We start from the raw sequence: 22,645 nt of genomic DNA, 5'->3' as shown, positions 1-22,645 counted from the left end.
CGTGCGAGACGGGGCAAGCATGGATCGGGCAATCATAGTAGGGTGATGCGGTTGGGAGGGTTGGGGCTGCGAAGAAAGTTGTAGGCAAGAATTGTAGGAAATGTTCCTTTTGGGCATGAGGTCTAGACGACATGTGCTCATGGATTTTTACTTTGGATAGGCAAGAGAGAAGGTTTTAGGCCAAAAGAGCTTCTGAGTCTGTGAGGGCTTTCCAAAGGTTAAGAGTCCAACTGCTATGTTCAGACCATAAGTCCGAAATAGAAACATTTTTTTCTCTGGCCATAAGGAGATAGGACCAAAACTGATGTCAAGGATTTTGTCCCCTAGCCATAAATCCATCCAGAATTTTGTGGTACTTTCATTACCCGGGTGGCATTTGACTGCCTTGTTGAAAGCAGGGAGCAATAACGAGATTTTCCTCCAAACAGGCGACATGGGGTACCGATTGCTCCCTTCAGTCTCCACCAACCGTTCGATTTGTTTCCTTTGGCAGCAACAAACGCCCTCCAAATCAAATATGGAGATGAGTTGAATCTCCAAATCCATTTAAGAAGGTAAGCAGAGTTGATAGTTGCGATATCACGGATTCCGAGACTGCCAAGATGTAAGGGTTGACATACATCATCCCATTGAACTAAGTGATATTTTCTCTCCATTGGGAACACCCCACAAAAATCTTTTTTGAGACTTTCTACCCGATTTTTAATTACTGCAAGGCAGTGGAATAGATAGAGAAAGTAACTCGGAATTCCATGGAGGCATGCTTTGATATGCGTAGGGGGCCAGAGAATTTCAGTAACATTTTACCAATGTGATCCCAAATAACCTGCCAATACCAGCTGGTCTTAGGTTGACTACAGAGCTTTTGTCTAAGTTTAATTTGAGCCAACTACTTCCAAAAGGGACCATGGGGTAATTCTTGTTGGTGTTGCAGTTGAGATGGTGGACATGAGCTTCCAATGCTATTGGGTGATGAAGTGCCCATGTTAAGACATTGTGCAAGATGATTTTAATCACACTGCCAATAGAACTTTCTGACCTCATATGTTCTTCTATTTTTTTCTTCCCATAGTCACCATGACTGCAGTGGTGACAGCTTTCCAGAGGATTTGACCAGCCCTGGGTAGGTTTGTAAAACTTGGAGATAAGAGCTGTATGGGATGCTTGCTTGCTGATTTTAACATACTGAGAAAGTGAAGGGACAATGCTCTAATGATATGATCCATTGAGTTTTCTTGGGCATGATTGCCCCTTACAGTGAGAGAATGGAGGGAGGTCCCAACTTTAGCTAACTTATCGGCAAAAAGAATTTGCAGAATGGATTACATGGTTCCAGGAACATGAAACAACATTTACAACATCAAAAATGGAATTCAGGATAGGCTAGTGACGCCAAGGGGAAGAAGCCGATCCCGACCCCCAGCTAATAACGACACTAGAGTTTCTTTCAATGAGAAGATGTTCGGATAGTTGCTCCTCGAAAATATTCAGGCCGTGGAGGAGGGCCGAAACTTCAGCTGTGGTAGAGTCAGCAAGACCCAGAGGACCCGCATAAGATAAAATGACCTCACCTGATGAATTGCGGAATACGCCTCCAAATCCCGCCAGGCCTGAGCAACACAAGGTACTACCATCAAAGTTTGATTTGATGCTGCCCAGAGGGGAGGGAGGGAGGGAGGGAGGGAGGGGGGGGGGGGGACCACTTGACCATGCCAATAGCCTTGGACGGGCCCACCATGTGGGTGAGAATTCTTGATGAGAGTGAAGCTAGCTGGCAATATGACCCACTACCAACTCAATAGAGCGCTCGATGCTGCTGGACTTGCGGTTAAAATGCCAATTATTGCGCTCTAACCAGATGCACCAAGGCAAAACAAGCAGATATGAGGATCTTTCCAAGCTTGGGGAGAGGGGTGTTTCTAACCATCCAAATGGTTCCAATAAGGTCATGCGGGAGGGCAAGCTGAAGATTTATCTTTTGGAAGACACCCATCCAGAGTTTCCAAGAGTAACTACAATGGAGGAGGACATGCTTGACTGATTCGTTGCACACATCACAGAGAGGGCAAATCACATTTGGGTGTGAAAACCCCTCTGAATAAATTGTTGGTGATAAGACTCTTCCCTTTGATAGTTGTCTATATGCAAAATTTGATTTTGCTTGGTGCTGAAAGCTTCCATGCAATAGCAACATCGTGCTCAAGAGGGTTGGGCGTCCAACCTCTGATGTGAGAGTATGCAGTGGCCACTGAAGAGAGGCCGCTCTTGTTCGGCATCCAAACAATCTTGTCTGGAATGCTTTCCCAAACCACAATAGGGGCAAGATTATCAAGAAGTGCACATAGGTTGTTGGTCTCATTGTCTCGGAGTCCCTTCCTGAAGTGGAAGTCCCAAGATTGGTTGTGCCAAACATCCGCAATGATGGCGTTTTGCCGAGAAGTGATGGCAAAGAGAGAATCGAAGCCCTCCATAAGGGGTTTGTTCCCGCACCATGCATCATACCAGAAGAGGAGTCTTTGCCTATTACCTACACAGTAAGTGGTGTCACTCTTCATGAGAGGGAGTAGGGGAAAGAGAGATTTCCATATGGGGGATAGGTGTCTCTGTCTCCCCCCCTCAAACCGCCAAGGACGAGGGCACTATAACTTGTAAGCCACCATGACTCTCCAACAAGAGGGTCTCTGAGTATTAAAGTTCCAAATCTACTTGAAGAGGAGAGAGCTTGGTTCATTTCTTTTGTGAGGTGGACACCAAGCCCGCCAAGTATTCGAGGCAAGCAAACCTCGTTCTAGTTGACTAGATGATAGCGGAAGGAGTCCTCGAATCCTCGCCATAAGAAGTGCTTCCTGATGTAGTCAATTCTTTTGCAAACAAAGAACGGGCACTGCTCAAAGGAGAGATAATAATTTGGGATGCCCGCTAGATAAGATTTCATGAGAGTGAGCCTTCCCGTAGTGGAGAGCAACTTACCATGCCATGTAGCCAATTGGCGCTCAAACTTTTCAATCAGAGGATACCATAGGTTGGCATTCGGTCTATTGTCGAGGAGTGGTAGGCGGAGGTAGGTCGATGGAGTAGTGCTCAGAAAACAGCCCAAGAATTCTGCCATATGCCCCAAAGTCTCGGGGTCGATGTGATAACTGAAGAGAGTAGTTTTCCTCTAGGTTATGAATTGACCTAAGGAAACCTCAAATAATTCCAAAAGGGCCCGAAGTTTTCTGATTTGGTCCATTGTACCCACACCAAAGCATATCATATCATCAATAAACTGAAGGATAGCGATGTCGAACTCCGCAAGATCAGCTGTAGGTATCAGCCACCCCTTCTCCTTGGCTGAATAGACCAAGGAAGAGAGATACTCAACAATGACATTGAATAGCAGCAGGGACAATGGGTCGTCTTGCCGGATACCGGGAGACCCCTTGTAGTGACTGCAAACAGTACTGTTGATCCAAAAACGCCATCTTTGGCAAAATCCATTCTGGTGAGAAGGTGATCAAGGAGCCGCCAATTGACCCTATCGAAAGCCTTTTCAAAATCCAGCTTGAGGACAAATCAAGGGAGCTTCATCGTCTTGAAATAGTGCAGAAGTTCATGTCTCGACATGGTAGAGTTGAGGATATTCCGGCCCTTGATAAAAACACTTTGCCCATGGTGGATGACCGGGGGCAGGACAACTTTAAGCCTGTTGGCGAGAAGTCTGGCGAGAATCTTGTAGGTGTTTGTGGTGAGACTTATAGGCGGAAGTCCGGGGGCTGTTCAACATTTTGACTTTTTGGGAAAGACGGCAATGAATGAGGCCCCAATGCTATGGTAAGTAACCCCTTTGCGGTAGAAGTCATGAACTATGACAATGACATCTTCTATAATGGTTTGATTTAATAAAATTCAGCATCATTTAAAAAAACAAACAAACATCTTCTTTAATGGTAGGCCATCAATGACGGTAAAACTCTCCATTATAACCATTAGGACCGGGAACCTTGTCACAAGGAAGGCCAAGGGTAGCCTTTTCAATTTCACGCATAGAGAAAAGGAGCTCAATCAGGCCGGCAGCTGCTTCAGGAACTCTCTTAAGGTGGACATTCTGAATAAGGGGCCTCGATTGGCAAGTTTCAGTGTAGAGACCCTCAAACAAAGCTCACCAAAGAGTTAGTAATGGAGGACCGATGGGAAGTTACCTTGCCTTTGACACATAGTAAGGTAATCTGATTAGCCCGACGCTTGGCATGGAAGAACTTGGTGTTTGTGTCCCCCTCTGAGAGCCATTGAAAACGAGCTAATTGCTTCCACCGGATGAGCTCATTATGAACAAAAGCTTGAAGCTGGTTTTGAACGGAAGAGCTATGGGGTAACTCACTGAAAGTGAGACTCTGAGATTCCTTATTTTTTTGAGAAAGATGTATTTATATTAACAAGAGAATATTTACAAAGGATGAGGGAGCAAATCCCTTCCAACAAGAGATTGCAGGGAAGCTCCTTGCTTGGCAAGCACATCAGTTGCCAAATTTGCAGATCTCGGAATGTGAGACTAAATACAAGAAAATGATGATGCAATATCTAAAATCTCCTAAAATATGTCCCAATGCCTCCATGGCGGAGGGGAATTACGCTGGCACCAACCAATCACTAACTTGGAGTCCCCTTCAATGTCAATAGGCCCACTGCAGTTGTCTCTGAACACTTGAAGCCCATTAAGAAGGCCATGTAACTCTGTCGACGTAGAGTCTGAGATGCCTATCGGACCAGCAAAAGAGAATCACTGATTTCTAGATGAGTCTGAAATCACACCCCCAAAACCAGCGATCCCCGGATTGCCAAGAGAAGAGCCATCAAAATTCAATTTTAAGTAACCAACCTCTGGGGATTTCACTCCTTAATTACTTGAACCTTGGTCCCAATGTGCATCCTTGCTAGATTGCTCCAGTTATCTCGAATGGAGGTGCCCTTGAAAGAGCAAAAATGCTTTTTAGTCAGAAGCCAGGTGGATATTTGCCCTGTCACTCTTTCAGCTACTCTTGCCTCAGATTCACTTTTAGCATCGAACCTCCTTCTATTCCGTTCATTCCACAACCCCCATGGAACGAAACTAGCGCAGGCTGAGATTATCAATTTGCCGAGACCGGGAAGGGGATAGCCAATGATTTACTCTGAGATTCCTTAGTAACATTGAGGGCAACAAGCTAGTTGAGGAGCGAGCTTTTTTCATCAAACTGCTGAGATCGTTGTCCCAAACACCAGGATTTGAGGTGTTGCTTGAGAGCCTTAAGCTTATGAGGGAGATGCCAACCACAAGGCCCAAGAACCTCAAAGCCACTCCAACCATCAAAAACCATAGTGGGAAGCTATTGTCACTGAGCCAAAAGTTGACAAAGTGGAATGAGGAGGGCCCCAACGACCAAAATCAATGTCGAGCATGATGGGCCAGTGATCAGAGAGAGTGTGCCCACGAACTCTACCAATAGCATTGTCGTATAGTCGCAACCAATCTTCATTTTCTAGGAAGCGATCCAATTTAGATAAAATTGGTTGTTGGCGACCATTAGACCATGTGAAAGACTTCCCAGTAAGAGCAATTTCATCAAGATCATAAGCACCGATGAAGTCAGCAAACTGCCTCATAGAGGTAGAGAGTCTACTGGTGGGGGTCTTCTCATGACAGTACTGAGTGAGATTAAAATCTCCCACAAGAAGGAGAGGGAGCTGCCAATGCTCGCAGATACTACCAATATCTTCCCAAAAGAGCTGACGATCGTGATATTGGGTTGGACCATAAACTCCGACTACACACCATCTGCTACCCATACCTCTGTCAAGGACCTTGGCACTAATGGAGAAAGTTCCCCGAGCAAAGTCAGAAGCCTCAATAACCCGAATGTCCCATATAAGAAGAATACCACTAGAGAAGCCAATGTCGTGGAGCTGGATACATTCAAATCACGGGATGTCCAGATGTCCTGAACAGTTGTATGAGCAAGAGAAGAGGCCTTTGTTTCCTCTTGGATACTCATGCATTATTGTCCTTCTCAAGATCTCTCATCCACAATCCTCACTGTTACTAGCGTTCATCTTCCTAAGCTCGAAAAATTACTTATCTCATGCTACGTTGGTCATATCGTCTGGGCCTTATGGAAAGAGAGAAATAGCTGAAAATTTAATAGAAGCTCTCTTCCAAGAAATATCTTGATTAATAGAATTGTGGGACAAGTTTCCTCCTGGATGCTCATGCGGAAAGAATTTCAAATTTTAGAAGGATCAAATTTGTGAGGAATTGGCGACTTATGGTGGAAATGTCTTACCCATCTTGGTCCCCACGCCCAATGGGACATTTCAAATTAAATTTTGATAGAAGCGCTTTTGGCTGCCCTGGGCCTGCCGGATTTGGAGGGGTCATCCATGACGAGAATGAGAATCTTCTTCTTTCCTTTGCTTGGCCGATTGGAGTATCTGACTCAACTACTACTGAGCTTTCTGGGCTGTATAATGGTTTAAAACTTTTCAAGCAACGACTAGTGGGTCCTCTTTGCGTTGAAGGAGACTCACAAGTCATCATCAACTGATGCAAGAAGTCTTCTAAACCTTCTTGGCGGCACTGGGACTTGTTTGAGGATATCTGTAATTTAATTTCTCAATTGCAACGTAATTAGAAATACATTCCTAGATCCGCTAATCACCTAGAGGATATTCAGGCTAAGTTAGGCGTTTCCCTCCAACATCTTGTTGTGGAGGAAGGTTCTTTTTAGCCAGGTATTGTACTCTTTCCCTTTTCTCTTTGCAATAAATACACACCTTTTTACTCAAAAAAACAAAAAAATAGAGAAGAGGCCTTGGTCTCCCGGAGAACCACAAGGCTAGCCTTCGAGGAAGAGATAAGGCTCCTAATAATTGTCTGCCGCCGGCTGGAGCCAATTCCCCGCACATTTCATGAGACAATGATCATTTTCCTCCTTTCTTTAGGACTTCCAGGGGCGGTTGATCTACAGAAAGAGTTCCTGAATAGACAACGGTCATAATCTTAGCCAGCTCCATCATTTGAGCACAAGTTTCCTCGTAAAATTTATGTTTTTCAGATTGGAGAGCTTCAATGTACGTTTGAGCTCCTAGATCAGCCTACTCTTTGACTAATAAATTGGCAAGATTCGGAACTTCCCAACAATCTTTCATTGTTTGGGAAGGTTTCCCTCCTTCGTAAATTGCTCTTGAGTTTTTGTCTTAATAAAAATCAACATCATTTCAAAAAATAAAAAAATGTACGTTTGTGCTCGCTCGCCTGCCTTTGGGAAAATATAGAGCCCAATGGCTGGATCCTGGGGATAGAGATTTCTGGCACTGGGTTCACCTTGCACTCTGCACAATTCTGGACAAACCGAACCCGTACGAGTTAGTGAATCAGCCATACCATTCCCACCCTGAAGAATATGAGATCACGAGCGTTGAAGTCCATCAATAAGAGCAAAGACTTCAATGTAGAGAGTTCAAAACCGCCAAGGAGTAGCTATAGCTGAAGATTACCAGCCCACAACTACCTTAGTCCCCTTCAACAATCAAAGGAGAATCATAGGACTGCCAGAATATCTTTGCTCCAGAAAAGAGCCCATAGCTCAGCCTTTGTTGAATCATAACTTTCAAAAGGTGCAAAAAATACCATAGCAACCTGGCCAAAGAGTCTTGGAATATGCTCTCTCCACCTGCAGGACCCAGAATACCACTGGAGCTGCCATCGAAATTTAATTTTAACCAACATGTGAGATCTTCTCACGAGCTTACATCGTATAAAGTGCATAATTTTAGCAGCGCTCAACATTTCTGAGCAAAAGAGGCCTAGTTTGGAGCATTGTTACTGATTTCTGAAAGGATGAGATTATAGAGAGGCTGCAGTAAACTGATCTCTGGGGATATCAGTCCAAATTGGTTCGTCAGGACCTGTGAGTTTATGACGGGACTGCATGATTCAGAGTTTTTTATCTCTTCTTTCCGTTTTTTCCTTATTTTATTACTTTTTATTTTCCTTTATAAAGTTCTATCTTGCTTGATTGTTTGGTACTTAACCTTAGATCTGAATTTTCTTTTTTTAATTCATTCATTTTTCTCTTTCAAGATTGCTCTTGTTTCACACAGATTTTTTTTTTTGGCATAATGAATTTTTTTTTTTCAAAATTATTATCTACCATTGCTTTAACTTTTTCTCTTTCTCTGCTTGCCTCTATATGACGTTCTCATTGATGTTGTTAGAAGTTCATGATTTGAATGATCTCTTTTATGTGTTACTTAAAGAACTTCCCTTTTCTTGTTTTTAATGTTATATGTTTAGGGTGACATAAGAGACATTCTATACTTGAGGCAACATCTTGTAAAGGCAGTTTTGAGATCATTGAGCTTGAAGGTTTGGCTACTTAAAAGCTTTTTGGTGATTGTTGTTTTCTTAAAACCATTCTGATATTATTTTTTTATGTTAATTTTGTTATGTAGATTTATTTGTGTATTACTGATCGAATGTTCTGCAATTGATTTTGAGATTCACATCCTGCTTAGTATAATTGGATGCAATAAAAAAATTCATCTTTTATCCTCCTAATTTCACTTTCGTCACTCGCTGTAAAGCCATAGGAGTTTCAAGTGCACAAGTCTGCCCACTTGGAACACTCTCTCAGAGTGATGCTTGTTGGCCTTCTACTACATGTGATTTTGGGCCATAGCTATGTTGTGCTTTAGAGTGCGCAGGATGTCATCTCAGGCTAGTAAAGAGTGTTCTAACTGTTGAATATTTGCGTTGCCATGCATATACCCTGAAATTGTAGGAGGGGCTCAATCATAAACCTCTTGGAAAGGAGTCTTGCCCATAGAAGAATGGAAGGAGGTAGTATTCTACACCCATTCTGCCTAGTGTAGAAAACTATGCGGGCTAGATGGTGTGGCCCCTGTAAAACAACACAAATAGTTATCTAGGCAGCAGTTCACCACCTTTGTCTGACCATCTGTTTGTGGATGATAAGTTTTTAAGGAGTTCCATCTACAACATAGTGAACAATTCTGTCCAGAATTGACTGACAAAAAGGGGTCCTGATAAAACACAATCGTGTGAGGGACGCCATGTAAATGGACTCTCTTTAAGAAGTAACTTGGGTAGTTGCTTGGCTGAATACGGGTGTTTCAATGGCAAGAAGTGCATATATTGACAACCAGTCCACAACCACCCAAATAACCAAATAGCCTTGCGAAAGAGTTAAGCCCCTCAGTAACTGCTGCAAGAGACCCATTGGAGATGTTGTTTCATACTTAGCATGTCGGCAAATATCAAAATAAGCCACAAAAGTTTCAACATTATGCATTATGTGAGGCCAATAAAAATTTGCAAACATGCATCATAGATCCCAAAAGGGGATGATTTGGGTGGTTGGTGACAGAGGCTGAAGACTCGATGTCAGAATGATTGCCAGTCAGTGGGAGGCTGGGCGAGTAGGAGATGAGGGGGGAATGCCCATTTCAGGGGAGAGGGTCAGTGATGTTGGTGATGAGAGGAAGCTCGAGACATATGTAAGGAGATAATTCAATCAGATGGGGTAGCTCAGTCTTTGCATGAGGAATGGTCTGTGGGTGCCAAGTGTTGAGGGAAAGCTTTTCAACAGCCAGGTGTGGGTGGGGATGGGTTATTGCTGGGCGACACGTTAGTGGCATGTTGGCGGAGTCTGGGCTTGGGAGACTGTGTTGTCAGCTGCGCTTGACCAGAGTCAGGAGTAGCAGGAGAGGGTGTTTCAAGTGACATGTGTTTGAGTCTAGGAAATTGAGAAAGGATACAGTTGAAGAGTGACAAGGGTGGGGGTTTGTCAGAGTCATTGATGGTAGCATTGATGAGTGGGTTAAGGTGAGAGTGGGGCTGGTAGGGCGAGTCACCTACGAGTGGCCGAGTGGGGTTGTGTCTTCCTTGCATCCGGTACTCGATGGCTGTCCAATTCGAATCACCAAGGTTGTCAAACTCGATTTTGATCCAGAAAAATGTGCTTTCTATGATGATCTTCAAGAATGTGTGACCAGTCCAATGTTTGTTTGGGGAGATGGGAATCCTTGCAAGATCAATTTTGGTTTTCCTGGTAGTGCCATCTTCTAGTTGAATCAGTTTGCCAAAAACGTTGACAATATATTCATGTTTGTCCTAAAGCTCAGGTGGTAGTCCTTGAATGAGAAGCTATTGTGCGTAGGTGTTTCTGGATGAAGTGGGTTCCCGGTCTCTGATATTAGCTAAGCTGTATTCACGTCTGGCTGGTAGTTTAATTGCTAGCAATCTGTCACTTAATGATCGAAACTGGATTAGATATTCAGAGGGTCCAAATTGGAATAGAAGACTCCGTCTGCTCCGGTCGCCCCTTCCACTGCGACCAATGCCGGTGGCGTCTCTCCCCCTCCAGATGATTGCTTGACCATCCTTTCCAGGCGGGACATTCTCACACCTACAGAAGAACACCGATCTTTTGCTTCAACTAATAGCAGACGAAACAACATCCTGTCGGCGAGGAATGGAGCCATTTCAGCTGAAGCCCTACGACTGGATGAAGGCGACGATGCCGTGCGTGGAAATTGGACCACGATATCCTGAAGACAACGACCACTCAGGCCTACAAGCTTCCGCTTTGCCTTCAGAAAAATGACAGTCGTACTGGAGAAACTCAACCACCCTTCTGGAGCTGTGGTCCACATCTGGCGCAAAACGATCCTTAATATGCATTCCTACTGTTGCGATCAACACCTTTTGCTGTCAGTTTGAAAAGGTGATTTCGGGCCCGATTTATACAACTAAACACTGGAGTTATGGACTGGAAACTTCACCTTCTTCATCTAGGTTGCCATATTCTATGGATTGAAAGAGTGTAAAGTCATTCAACACCATGACAATCTCATTATGGCCCGCATTTACATCCTTGAATTGACAAATACTAATTTCGGTTGGAAGACTTTCCATGAATGCCTACTACGATTTCACCCACCCAACCCCCTTCTCAGACCGATCTCGCACCAGAAAATCCATCCCCTACCTTGCCTCCATTCCTACCCCTACCAACCCACATTCAAAGTCTGCCACTTCCATTAACTCGCATACCTCCAGCACCTCTCATAACTTGCCAACAACCAACCCCACCAAACCACCCAGTTGTACACCCCAATCCTCCGATCCAACCAGCCGAACACGAACCTTTCAACAACACTATGTCCCTCCCTTCCAATTATCTCATTGATGGCTGATCAGCTTTGGGATGATCCATCGTTGTCACCATCACTCCTCTGACCAACAAACTTACAATAACCAGCTGATTCACCTCCCAATTCCAACCCAACTACACTCCCCACATGTCTTGCCTTGAACCTTGCCGATGTCTCGTCCACCTCTGCTCAACCACAGACAAAACCTCTACTCTTTCACTTGACCCCAACTTTTGCATTACTGGCATTTGCGAATGGCTTCCTTTAGCCCCTTTGAGCTCCTTAGGGCAATGACTATCCGTTTGCAGACTACCTATCAAACTCTGGTAAGCAAGAGTCTTTGTAGGCATTGCCGCCGTTTTTGGTATGCTCATCTCCCTTAATCACAAAACCGTGCACTGGCACCGGTTGGACGAAGCTCGCATCCTCATCAACCCGCATTAGATCTTCTTGGGTCATCAGTTTCTATGCCTCACAATCGACAATGCCAAATACTGACTTAGAGTCTCCTTCGAAGACTTGGCTAACTTCCAATATTATATGGTGCCACTCCACCTCTCCGGTGAGACAATGCATCAACTAGCTCACCCAATCACCGACTCACTGAGTTCATCGGATCACTCAGACCACCACTCAACGAGTGAGCCAGATCCTCGTAACTCGCCAAACCAACCAAATTCAAATTCACATTTACTTCAACAACCACCTATCTTACCTTGCAACCCAGTCAATGTTGTTACTCCGCATGACACTCTGAAAATGTAAACCAACCCTTATCATATTCTCTCCAGCAGCAACCTGAACCCCCATCGAAACCCAAACACCCCCTTACCCCCTGAAAACGACTATTGGCTTGGTCAACCCCACAATCAATTACCTTATCAAGACATGTCTACCAACACGCCCTGTATTGATTCCATCCCAAATTTAACATCGGTCTCACTTTCCTTTGCAGCCTTCCTTCTTGTCACTTGTCTCTCCCCCAGCTCGTTTCCCTCCCTTATAATTGCCAATCCCTCCCACGAAAACACCCAATAACCTTTTTGCCTATTATGGACACTCCAATCTCCTTACCCTCCCCAACAACCCACCATCATCTAGTATCCTTCCGATTCTGAATCCAGTTCGGAAATTCGGAACCATTCTCCCCAAGACCCCATAACCTCTCTCCTCCTCTTATTGCCACTTATCAAAGGCGGAATCGAACCCAGCCTAGACAACTCTTGTAGGGCGAACCCAATGCTCAAAACAAGTATCCCAGAAATTGGCAGCTACATATTCCTAGAACATGGAGAACGATCCCAGCGCTTTGTTGAAGCACTATAGTCAAAAAACACAAATTCGACCTCGAAACTAGGGATCAAATGATGGAATTGGCCAAAATTATGGGCGTTGTATACTTTGGGCCCCCTTCCTGGTGATCAATGTCCTTCCGAAGTCCAGAACAAGGACTAATGATCATCGTCTCCCGGAATACACAAGGAATTGGCTTTGCAAGACGTCGTGCCACTATCCATTCTCTCCTCTTTTCCTCCCACGCTAATGTTGCCATTATTCAGGAAACCAAGACTTCTTCGTTAAATTGCAGCACGGTTAAGGACCTTTGGCGAACCCGAGACTTCAGATGGCTGAAATTAGATGTTTCTGGTCAAGCTGGTGGCATGATTCTTATTTGGGATACTAAGTGCATTCAAGTCATTGCTAGCACTCTGGGTGCCTTCACCATCGGTGCCAAATCGAACTACTAGAAGCGTCTGGTGCCTGATTGGTGTCTACGGTCCAACTTGATACCCGAGCGCTAATCTTTTTGGGATGAACTGCTCATGGCGTGCCAACATTGGCACCTCCCCTTTCTCATTAATGGTGACTTTAATGCCACCCGCTTCTGTCATGAAAAAAACTCTGCCAGCCTGCAGGATTTTGACATCCATGAGACTCTTTGCCGACTTCCATTGGTTGCTGTGCATTCGAGGAGATTGTGCTCTTCGGAAACACTTTCACTTGGAGTAACAGTCGCTAGCCACCCATCCTCTCAAAGCTTGACCAATTCCTCGCCAATGATGAATGGCTCCACCTTTATGGGAATGTGATGAGAAAGCTTCTTGGCCACACAATGTCCAATCATTCGCCAATTTTGGTGGACACTCATTTTGGGAGATGGGGGCCCTTCCCCTTTCAGTTCAACAACTCTTTGCTGAATGACAATAGCTTCGATTTAGCCTTCACCAATGGTTGGAATGACTTCAGCATCCTCGGTCCGTGAGGCTAGTCCCTCCCCCAAAAACTTAAGCTAAAGCATCACCTCAAGTCGTGGACCCTGGGGAGCCGCTTTTAGCACCTCGACAACCAAGGCTCCTTCCACAACCAGCTCGCCATATTAGACGAGTTGAAGAAGCCAGGGGTCTCTCCCCAAATGAAGTCAACCAACGCTTTGCTCTCCACCACCAACTCCAAACTTATGCCCAGAATGAGCTTATTCATTGGAAGTAACATGCTCGCTTTAAATGGCTTTCGGAGGGTGACACCAATACGAAGTTCTTTCATGCTGTTGCCTCTGCTAGACGTTGAGCCAATAGAATCACCTCCCTTTTGTGTTGATGGTGAAGCCACCTCGGACCAGGCTTCCATAACTAACTCTTAACTTTCCTTTTTTGCAGGTCTATACATTGATAATTGTCCCTCTCATCCCTCAATTCAGAACATTAGCCTGGGTGCTCTCCTTGCCGGAGAGAAGTTCTAGAGGGCTTCTGCGAACTCCTTCCAGTCGAATCCCAAGTTAGTAGCCTAGGGAATATATATTCTGGCGAGCACTGTAGAGCCACGTCGATGTACGACACGACATTCTGTTCTTCCCCGGTAGGAGCTCACCATTATGAAGAAGATCAAATCCCGTGTCCAAAATTCACGGGTTCGATTGGCTTTGTTCGTGACTCTTTGGAACTGAAGAACGAAGTTTGAGATGACTTCCACCAGAATGCAAATGAAGGACATTTTCAAACTGATGGTAGAGGAGATGCGAATCACCTGGCCGGAGTTTTGGGTTACTTTCTCCACTGTAACTCTATTCTTTCTGTAGATGAAGCGGAAAGGATGATTTCTCATCTTTTGCTGGGAGATCGTCTTCCACCTGGCGTCGAAACCTTTTGTTGGAGGTTCAGGAGCCTCATCGTAGGGAAGCTTTGAGAAATCCAAGCGATTGGAGTGATTTCTTCCGAGACCGGAGGTTGTAGTTCTTCCATGTCTGCTCGACGAGACGTCGTAATGCCGTCGATCAGTGTTGAAGAAGGTGATTGCGGCCTTGTCAGAAGTCCGACATCGTGGGTTCCGGTCGCCGACTGTGGGGATGGTGACCGGTGAAGGGTCACGAGAGTTTGGGTTCGCACTTCCGCTCGGGCACGCAGAGGCTCATTTCGAAAAATTCTGCTCAAGAATTGAAAAAGCCACACTCGGCCTCCCCCTTGACCGCCCCCAGCCCTAACGGCTAGAATGGAGAATTTAGTCAATGCTGGCCCACCATTTGTGAAAACGTCATTGCTGTGGTCCATGACTTCTACCACCGAGGCATAACTTACCGAAGCATTGGGGCTTCCTTCATAGCCCTCATACCACAAGAAGATCAATGTGGATCAGGCCTCGGATTTCCGACCTATCAGCCTAACAACCATTACCTACAAAATCATAGCTCGCTTTTTTTTTGTTGTTGAAATGATGCTGAATTTTATTATGAGAGCTCAAATGAGTAGATTACAAGAGGGGAATCCTTCCCAAACAATGAGAGATTGCTGGGTTCCGAATTTTGCCAATTTATCAGCCAAAGAATTGACTGATCTAGGAACGTGGTTCCAATTACAATGAATGGATGACACAATGTCAACAATACAATCAGTGATTGGCCAGTGGCGCCAAGGAGGGGAGCTATCTTTTGAACACTAACTGATGATAGTCTTTGAGTCGCCTTCGATAATCAGCTTGCCATGAAGCCGCTCTTTAAAGATTTGGAGGCTGAATAGAAGAGCACTCACTTCAGCAGTATTTGAATCAACAATACTCACCGGCGCTGTATAGGATAGAATAGGGTCTCCACTATTGTCTCTGAAAGCACCACTTGCTCCAGCTGGCCCAGGACAACCTAAAGCATTGCCATCAAAATTGAGTTTGATGCAGTCGTAAGAGGATCCCAGGTGGCCATAACTGGATTCCTACAGAGGCCCGCCATGTGCGCGATCAAACCTCTATTTTCCCGAAGGGAGATGCCCGATAGAGAAGCAAACTCCTTCCTAGAATGTAGCCAACTTGAGATAAGGCCCACTGCCTGAGAAGCTATATTATTTGGGGTGCTAGCCTTGGAGTTGAATCTCAGGTTGTTTCGCTCGAGCCATATGCACCATGGGACATGCACAAGGCATGCCAAGAGAATTATCTTGCCTAGCTGAGGAAGTCATATCCCCATAACCATCGCATAGCTCGCATTTTTGCCAATCGACTTAAGGCTGTGCTCTCTTTAGTCATCCATCGTGGGCAAAATGCGTTCATTAAAGGTCGAAACATCCTTGACTCGACTATGTCCAGTCATGAGATTCTACACTACTTCAAACCCTTGAATCTCACTCACTTTGCCCTCAAACTGGATTTCGAGAAAACCTTTGATAGAGTAAATTGGAATCTCCTTGACAGTCTACTATGCTGAATGGGATTTGGTCAAAAGTGGCGCTTTTGGCAAGGATGAAGAATATTCCGCCACCAAAGAGGTACTCCTAAACGAGAGAGGTACTCCACCACCAAGTTGAAGAGTAAGGAAGAGAGCGGATCCCCCTGCCGAATGCCTCTAGACCCCTTGAAGTATCCCAGCATGGTGCCATTGAGCAGAATTGAGTAGCTAGCAGATGAGATATAGCTGTGAATCCAATCCAGCCATTTCGGCCGAAACCCCATTTTGCGCAAGAGATCCCCAATAAGAGAGCAACATACTCTATCAAAAGCTTTTTCTAAATCAACTTTCAGGGCACAACAGGACCTTCCCGATCGGTTAAGGTGATCCATCAACTCATGAGAGGCCATGGCTGAGTCAAGAATATTTCTTCCCTTGATGAAGGATGATTGGCAAGGGTGGATCAACACCGTCATAACCACTTTGAGACTGTTGGATAGAATCCGCGTAATGATTTTGTGAGAATTGGATGTAAGGCTGATCGGTTAGTGATCCCTCGGATGCTTGGAAGATTGCTTCTTGGGAATTAGAGCAATGAAGGAGGCTCCGATGCTTCTATAGGATAGACCCTGAGAGAAGAAGGAGCGAAACATCTCAGATACATCATCTTTGATAGTTGACCAGCATAGCTTGAAAAATTCGCCAGGTCCAGGGGCACGGTGTGAGACGAGGTCCAAGGTAGCTAACTCAATATCCTTTGGAGAGATTGTTCTTTCCAAAAGAGACGCTAGGCCCGTAGGAAGGGTGGAGAAAGTGATACGCTGGAGACTCAGTCGGGGGCATCGCTCTTCATGGTAGAGATCTGCAAAGAAGCTAAAAAAAGTGTTAGCAATGGTGTCCTTGTCATTGGTAATCTCCCCGTCGACTAACATCGAGGAGACCCAGTTAGAACGACGCCACCAAGTGGAAGAAGCGAGTGTTTTTGTTGCTTTCGCCACGCTATTTGAACTGCACTCCCTGTTTCCATCGAGTGAGATCTGAGTAGGAGAAGTCTTGGAGCTGGAATTAAAGGACGTTGCGGGCATGGAATATCAGATGTCTGGACACGGGTTTCCTCCAAACCATCCAGATCCGAGAGCTAAGCAAGAATGTTCACCTTCGTAGACTTGACACCTGTGTGATGAGAAGCTGCCCAGGTTAGAATATGTTGTTTGAGGAGCTTGAGCTTCTGCGGCAAGGCCCATCCAGGCATCCCTGAAGGTCGCATGCAATGCCAGACCGAGGCGACCAACTCAAGGAAAGAGTGGTTCTTGGCCCAAGCATTTTCAAAGTGAAAAGGCTAGGGGCCCAATTTACGTCCTGTTTTCGATCAATATAGGCCAATGATCAGAGCAGAAAAGGTTGAGGATTCTTCCAGTGGTCAAGTGATGCATTTGCAACCATTCACTACTAACCATTTGTTATCAACTATCTTTTATATTCAACTGCAAATGCTTTGTGTTGCAATTCCACTAATAAAATGTAATGCATTTCACTTATGCATGATGTAAATTATGATAAGGACAATGAAGATTCTTCATTTTTTCCTTTTGAGGTGCATTAATATGTATATTCTCTCACATTTGAAATGCTTTTCTATTTATTATCTCCAGTTATTTGGACCTTTAGAGTTAAAACAATAGTTTGTCTGGAGATAAAGCACTATTGACTAAAATGTTTTGTTCTACAGAATTCTTCCTTCTTAGATGATCGGATGTTGATTTTGTTGCCAGCAGCTATTTTCTCTCTCTGTGCTGGCTGTGCTTCCATTCCACACAGTTCAATGAGTTTCTCCATGTTGCTTCCTTACTTTTGTGTTCCTGAAATCGAGGATAAACTTATGGTAAAATATTTATCCATGTTATTTCAGTCATTTCATAGTAGGAGTTTCTCTTTTGTACTTTCTGTTGTTCTTGGCCTGTATTGAATTGATTACTGAACTTAAAGTTTCCTTGTAGGCTATGAGAAAGAATCAAGGGCTTTCACACGAACTTTTTGAATGCTTGGTGGAAGTCTTAGCAGAAGTTGAGCCAAGACCAAATGCTGAGGTGTACTAGATTTTTGTTTTGCTGGTTTCTAATTGTTAGACATTGTTTTACTCTGATATTATTCAAGACTAGCTTGTACTTGTGCTTTGCATTGGCTTCAAAGTCCTCATTAAGCTAATCGTGCAGCTGATTATTTGGCTGAGGATTTTTTTTTTTGTTAATGGCGATTCATTAATCAAAGAAAAGAGAACAATGAAGAGGGGAGGCAGAGGTGGGGGTTAACCTGCAGCCTCTTGTTGTTAAAAATTCTCCTCCGTCTTGTGTTGTTGCTTTGCCTTAATGAAGATTACTTTTTTTATTTTAAATGGTCCTTTTTAATTGGTGAGTACTCCTATGTGTTTAGGTGCCTCAGAATGTATGCCATCATAATTTGCGCCTTCCGTGGCAGCTAATGAATCCACTAATATGCGAATTGGAAGAGCATTTTGTAGCTGTTTTGACTTCATCCTGGAATGTTCAGACAATGCCGTTGACAGATATTTTCCCCCTTTGCACTCTCCTGTCCAATTGTATATACAACTTGGCTATAACAAGGTACACACATCTTTTGTTCTAATCTTACTTTTGCCAAATAAAGACTACAGGAAAATGGAGTATTTCTAGGGGATGATGCAGTTGTAACTCCTGTTGCTTTCAGTAAAATTTACTCTTTTGGCTCTCTTTTATGTGCTTATATCCATAATTAAATTGCTTCTTTTCAGGATAAGAGATGAACAATCAAAGCTCCTTGAAAATATACTTCAGCATTTGCTACAGTTGCTCGAACAGTCTGTTTTTCTGTTGGAAGAGAATCAAAATCACCTGCTACGTCATGGTCATCTTGGTCCTCCTGGCATTCTTGATTCAATTGTTCCATCTCTTGTATCTATTAGAAGCTTTACCTGCTCTCTACTTTTCAAAACTTGGCCAAACAACAGCATGATTCGTGATAAATTTTCTGGAAGCTTTACCCCTATATTTAATAGGCTTTTGCTGGCTCTATCTAAACTGTTTGATGAAGTTTCAACGTGTGCATATATTTTTGAGTCTGAGGAACTATTTCCACCTGTTCGACCTAGCCCACAAGATTCCTCTTTTGTGAATGATGTGGAAGTAAGGATTGTTGATGTTGACTTGGACATGGGTGTTGATGTGAAAGATACTGGCACTGTGGCTAGCAGGCAAGGCATTTCAGGGAATTCTGTGTCGCTCGTGCAGTTGAAGCAGGATTTTGTGTCCGCAATATCTAGTTTTGTCTTGGTTTTACCTAACATTACATGGAATACATTGTTTGACCTTATGGTCAAAGAACATGATTTGAAGGTATTTTCTGAGAACACTTGACATGTGCAGCTTGTTGGTTTGAATTCTATCGTGCTTGTGAAAACTATCCCTTTCTCTATATATATAGATATAGGCATATGTATGCAGTTTGTTGGTTTGAATGTTACTAATGACATTCATTTAATCAGGTACATGAGTCTATTTTTCAAAAGCTTTGTGAATGTTTTACTTGCTCCTCTTCTGGAAGGCTCGGGGACTTGGTAAGATCCTGCTTGCAACTTTAGAAATGACAAAGACATGTAAAAGGAAATTGTATGTATGATTTGTGATCAGTATAAAATTCTCAGCTTTGCCCTTGGCTGATAAATTGGCTAAATTCGGAACCTCTTCAGCAATCTCTCATTGTTTGGGAAGGCTTCCCCCGCTTGTTATCTGCTCGTTTGCGTTTTTGTTTTAATAAAATTCAGCATCATTTAAAAAAAAAGAAAGTATAAAATTCAAGAGTATAGAGAGAGGAATTGAGAGGGAGAAGGAGAAAGATGAGAGAAGAGAGAGTTCTTGAAAGACTCTCATTGGGGTTTGAGCTCGACCCCCATCCTCTTTAATAACTTAAAAGCGAAAATTACAGCTTTGCCCTTATGAACTTAAATTCACTTAACTCCTTATATCTCCCTTTATAAAAATCCAAATTACATGAAACTTGAACTAGAGATAGAGCTAAACATATAGAACAATATAAAACCTACTCAAGAGATCACATCTAATGTAAAAAGACAAAACTACTTTCAACTGTTTTTCTAACAATTTGTTTTAAAAATTTATGAAGCCTAAAAAATTTGTTGAAATGATATGCAAGCGGCAAAAAAGTCAGAAGCTAGAAGCAGCGAATAAAACACTTTATGTTTACATATATTGGACAAAATATGATTGTGTGTGTGCGTGTTTTAATGGCATTCTAAATTAATGAAGAACTCTTATAATTGGATGACAGAATTCTTATCCGTTACACTATATACTTGTATTCTAATTGTGAATTTATTGATATAAATCATCTAATTAGATAAATATAAATTTCCCAACAATATAGCAAGGTTGTAGATTACCAGAATCAGTTATTGCTTTGAATATTAAATGTTTTTATCATCCTTTCACACAAAAAGGCTTTACTATAACTTTTAATATTGTGTAGATAGACAAAGTCATTTACAACAACTTCTAATTTTATGTAAGATAGACATAGTCATATGACTTTATTTTGTACATTTACTGTAATCAACAGTAATGGCATTGTGAGTGTACAAAATTTTCTTTGTCACACTATTCTAAACAATTATAAGTGCACTATGATTGACTAAATTTTCTTTTGTACACTCTACTATCATTATATTCATTTATTTTCCTAAAAAATATTATAGTTATTTCATTTAAATTTTTTTCATATCTTTTTGTTTTTCTTGTGTTTGGTAAAAGAGGATAACTAGTGGAACTTTTAAGCTCCTTTTGTTCTACTTCTATGTGCTGTATTTATAGAAAACAGTAATGCCATGTATTTTGTTGTACTTCTATGTGCTGTATTTATAGTCCTTATTTATAGAAACTTTCGCTTTGTGCATTTCAATAAGCTTATCTTCTCTTCCTTTGTAATTTGCTCTTTTGAGCTTTTGTCTTAATAAAAATTAGCATCATTTCAAAAAAATAAAATAAAATAAAGCTCCTCTTCTTTAAAAAAAGTCCTGTTTTCTTCTCCTCCATCTACCTCTTCTTCTTCTTAATGTATAAATATATTGCACATTCCAAACATATATTTATTGTTATTATTACTATATATTTTTTTATTACAATAAATATATTTTTATTATTACTATTAATATTTTGAATAATTGGATAGATTGCGGAAGGCACTCAATAATAAGATTCTATTTTATGTTTGAAAGTGGTCTTCTACTCATTTTACTTTGTATGTGTCAGTTTATGAGATAGAGTCTTGTGTTTAGAAAGTCTAAGTGAATGATTGTAAGTGCTGAAGCAGACTTTGTTTGAAATTCATTTAATACTCTTTTTTGTACTCAAACTTTGTCAATAAAGTGGTTATAAAAAAAAGTTGGCTGGTCATTGAAATTCCTGTTCAATAAGTTTATTCATTGTTTTCTTGTTCTTTTTTCATGTTTCTCCTCTTTTTCACCTTGGTTTAAAATTTAAAATTACTATTATGCATTTTGTCCTTTTATTAAATTTAAGCTTTGGGATCTCATGCTGCGTAATTGTTTATTTTGGGATCTATGATGCCTGTTTGATTTTTTGGGATCTAGTGATGCATATTTGTTTATTTTTGGGATCTAACTATGCATATTTGTTTAGTTTTGGCATCCGATAATGCCTATTTGTTTCTGATTCACGGTTTAATTGTTAATGTTCAAAAGTATTCATATTTATATGTATTTCTGGGTCAGGTTTGTGAGACTATTTCTTTTTGAGATTTATGTATGATTTGAAATGTATGAATTTGCTTGGTTGCTCCTGAAAGATATTGTAAAGCAGTTAAAGCCTAGGGTATGTGATGTTTTTGTGTTTGTATTGATTGCTAGCCATATTTACAGGTCAATGCCATCAGTAACCTGACTGAAATGAGCACGAGTCCAAAATGCAGTTGCCTTACTGTGTTAACATCCATCTGCAATTTGTTGAACACTTTAGTATCATCTGGCTCTGATGGAAATGATGACAGGGTTGAGCAGTTCTTCGGGGGAAAAGGGTTCGATCAGGTGTCTTTTTAATGTTATTTCTTTATTTATTATTATTTTTTTTTTGAAAAAGAGCGGCATTTATCAACAAACAGCAGCAAACAATAGCTCAGAGGAGGGTTTCCTTACAACAAGGGATTGGAGGGTGATCCCCTCTTTAGTGAGAGAGTCCGCCAAAGAATTGGCAGACCTACTTACATGGGGCCAAAGATACAATGAGAGCACTAAGATCCAGGATTTCAAAGAAGATTTTTCAAGAACGCCAAGGGGGAGTTTCTTGTCGGAACACCAAGTGATGACAGCAAAAGAGTCACCTTCCACAATCAAAGAGCCATGGAACCCATCTTTGAACATCTTCATCCCATGTTCTTTTTTTTTTTTTTTTTTAAGATGGGACTTTTGATTGCAATAAGGAAACATAGTAGATGTTAGATCCCTATCTCTCCAGTAGCTCATGATCACCTTCTTCCTCTCCAACTATCTTTTTTGCTCTGCACTTTTCTTCTCTTCAAATTGATTTCAAAGGCAATCTTACTCCCTTAGATTTTGCCAATTTGATCAACAAATTTAATTTGTCATTGAATTTGGTTATGCTTCCACCATTGAGACTTCATCAGCATTTTTATGAGATTGTGGAGATAGTGGCATGCATTGTTTTTTGAAATAGTGCTGAGTTATATTAAACGGCTCAAAAGAGCCAAATTACATAAGAG

At 42.3% G+C, this 22,645-nt stretch overlaps 1 protein-coding gene across 6 annotated transcripts in view; it reads left to right on the top strand.

The window, feature by feature from the left end:
- LOC137936533 (serine/threonine-protein kinase ATM) overlaps positions 1–22,645 on the top strand; it is a 128,226-nt gene that overhangs the window by 18,483 nt on the left and 87,098 nt on the right. For 5 of the 6 annotated variants that reach the window (XM_068781261.1, XM_068781260.1, XM_068781263.1 and 2 more), the window contains 7 exons: positions 8,312–8,383; positions 17,571–17,723; positions 17,839–17,928; positions 18,272–18,462; positions 18,630–19,230; positions 19,380–19,451; positions 21,789–21,953. In XM_068781261.1, the coding sequence (XP_068637362.1) occupies positions 8,312–8,383; positions 17,571–17,723; positions 17,839–17,928; positions 18,272–18,462; positions 18,630–19,230; positions 19,380–19,451; positions 21,789–21,953 (1,344 nt within the window). The remainder of the gene's footprint in view (positions 1–8,311; positions 8,384–17,570; positions 17,724–17,838; positions 17,929–18,271; positions 18,463–18,629; positions 19,231–19,379; positions 19,452–21,788; positions 21,954–22,645) is intronic. The other variant, XM_068781262.1, reaches the window with a different exon arrangement.

This window comes from Aristolochia californica, unplaced genomic scaffold (assembly GCF_029961685.1).
Source record: "Aristolochia californica isolate CCGP_79_NKW_82.1479 unplaced genomic scaffold, dmAriCali1.0.hap1 SCAF_7, whole genome shotgun sequence".
In the NCBI taxonomy this organism is placed as follows: domain Eukaryota; kingdom Viridiplantae; phylum Streptophyta; class Magnoliopsida; order Piperales; family Aristolochiaceae; genus Aristolochia; species Aristolochia californica.
This window is presented reverse-complemented; position numbering and strand designations above follow the sequence as displayed.